The sequence below is a fragment of the Plasmodium knowlesi genome, assembly GCF_000006355.2.
Source record: "Plasmodium knowlesi strain H genome assembly, contig: PKNH_00_57, whole genome shotgun sequence".
Lineage (NCBI taxonomy): Eukaryota > Apicomplexa > Aconoidasida > Haemosporida > Plasmodiidae > Plasmodium > Plasmodium knowlesi.
This window is the reverse complement of record NW_024070093.1, coordinates 1-2,495: the sequence shown is the minus strand read 5'-3', so window position 1 is coordinate 2,495 and position 2,495 is coordinate 1. Positions and strand designations below refer to the sequence as shown.

The following is a 2,495-nucleotide window of genomic DNA, read 5'->3' as shown; positions in this document are numbered from 1 at the left end:
CCTTATTCTGACAACCGTATAACCTTATTCTGACACCCCAATAACGTTATACAGACACCCCAACAACCTTATACTAACACTCCTACAACCTTATTCTGACACCCTTACTACCTTATTCTGACACCCCTACAACCTTATTCTAACACTCTTACCACCTTATTCTGACAACCGTATAACCTTATTCTGACACCCCAATAACGTTATACAGACACCCCAACAACCTTATACTAACACCCCTACAACGTTATTCTAATACCCTGAAACCTTCATCTTATTCCCGTACAACCTTCCTCCTATAGCCGAAACCATCTTCCTATACCCCTAGGACCTTATTTCCGTACCCTGAAACATTACTCTAACACCCTTAAACCTTATTCCTATACCCCTAAAACCTTATTCTAACGCCCTTTCAACCTTCTTTCGTAAACCCGGAATCTAAGTTCTAACACCCTGAAAACCTTCCCCCTAAACCCGGAATCTAAGTCCTAACACACTGACACCTCCCTCCTATACCCTAAAACCTTACTTCTATACCCTAAAAGCTTCTTCATATACCCCTAAGACCTTCCTCATACACCCAAAAACCTTACTCCTATACCCAACAACCTTATTCCAATACCCTGAAACCTTATTCAAACACCCTAGCAACCTTATTCTAATACCCCTACAACCTTATTATAGCACCCTCGCAACCTTCATTTCAATACCCTGAAAAACATACTATAATACCCCTACAACTTTATTCTAATACCCCTACAACTTTATTCTAATACCCCTAAAATCTTACTCCTAAACCCGGAATCTAAGTTCTAACACCCTTACCACCTTATTCTAACAACCCTACCACCTTATTCCGACACAACCCCAACCTTATTCTAGTACCCCCCCAACCTTATTCTAGTACCCCCCCAACCTTATTCTAGTACCCCCCCTACCTTATTCTAACAGCCTTACCAACATATTCTAACACCCTGACGACCTTATTCCCATACCTTTACAACCTTATACCACCACCCTAACAAGCTTATTCCAATACCCATACAACCTTATTCTGACACCCCTGAAACGTTATTCTGACACCCTTACGACCTTATTTTAATGCCCCTACAAAATTATTTTAACACCCATACAACCTTCATCCTAAGCCCGGAATCTGATTTCTGACACCCCTACAACCTTATTCTAACACCATTACCACCTCATTCTAACAACCTTACCACCTTATTCTAATACCCATATAACCTTATTCTAACACCCTCACCACCTTATTCTAACACCCTTACCACTTTATTGTAACACCAATACAACCTTTATTCTAACACCCTTACCACCTTATTCTAGGAACCTTACCACCTTATTCTAATACCCTTATCACCTTATTCTAGCACCCTTACCACTTTATTCTAACACCCTTACCACCTTAATTTTTTTTTTTTTTTTTTTTTTTTTTAATTCCTTTTTTTTATATTCCTCTTCTATAGCATTTTATATTATACTTACCGCATTGCTCTGGGATTGTGATTTAAGTGCATCTACTTTTGAAGATAAACATTGAAGACGTTGACATAGAGTGCCGGATTTGTCCGTTTTGAGTAAGTCCTGAATGGTTTTATTGACGTTGCTCTCCTCTCCTGTGAGTAATGATTCCAATTTAGGCTTAACGTTCACATGGGGGCCTTTGCCATTGGGAATGGTGCAATCATTGAGCTCGTCCTTAGTTCTGTCGTCTAATGTGCAAACAATACAGGGTTTATTGTTAGTACAATGGTCCTTCTTAATTGCTCCTGCCTTTGCAAAAGCGGCGTCTATTCCTGGTTGTATGTTGCAAATTATACTTTTTTCTTTCATTTGCTGCGCAACTGCCCTTAACATTAAACAGGAGACGAATTGTTTGAACTCTTGGTTATCATAGGGGGTTTTCTCACTCACGGAGTAGGATCCCTGAATACTCGAAATATGTTGCAGCCCTGCTGCAACAAGTTTGCAAGCAGTCTTGTTTGCGGCGTCATGGGCGTCGCTTTCGTCCCATTTTTGGTTATTCGTGTCGTGGTTGCAGTATTTGGCATCAGGATCCTGCTTCCTCTGATCCTGCATGCCACTGAGTAAATTCGTTAACTGCGTCCTGAAGTCGCTCTCCATCCTATTCTGCACGAAATAGAAGGAGAAATATATATATATATATATATAAATATATATCTGTTCACATGCATAAATGCATATGCATACACACATATATATATATATATGTATACATATACGTGCATGAAAAAATATATTTATTTATAAACGTACATACATATGTACATATACATATGTGTATAGTTATTTGGTAGTACTTACCCAGGTGGGGTTCTTCCCTTCTTGTCTATTTACTCCCCATTTATCGGCAACACACTGAAGCTGATTACAGAGTGTTTCTCCATTGTTTGTACACGGTTTACCTGTACAGAATTTTTTTTTTTTTTTTTTTTTTTTTGGGGGGGGGGAGGAGGACA

General features: G+C 39.2%; 1 protein-coding gene across 1 annotated transcript; it reads right to left on the bottom strand.

The window, feature by feature from the left end:
* Window positions 1-1,500: 1,500 nt before the first annotated feature.
* PKNH_0004400 (SICAvar, type I (fragment)) lies at window positions 1,501-2,442 on the bottom strand (the record flags this gene model as incomplete). Its single annotated transcript, XM_039113470.1, has 2 exons — window positions 1,501-2,145; window positions 2,341-2,442. Coding segments are annotated over 2 exons (747 nt in total), but the record flags the coding sequence as incomplete, so codon positions are not given.
* Window positions 2,443-2,495: the final 53 nt, after the last annotated feature.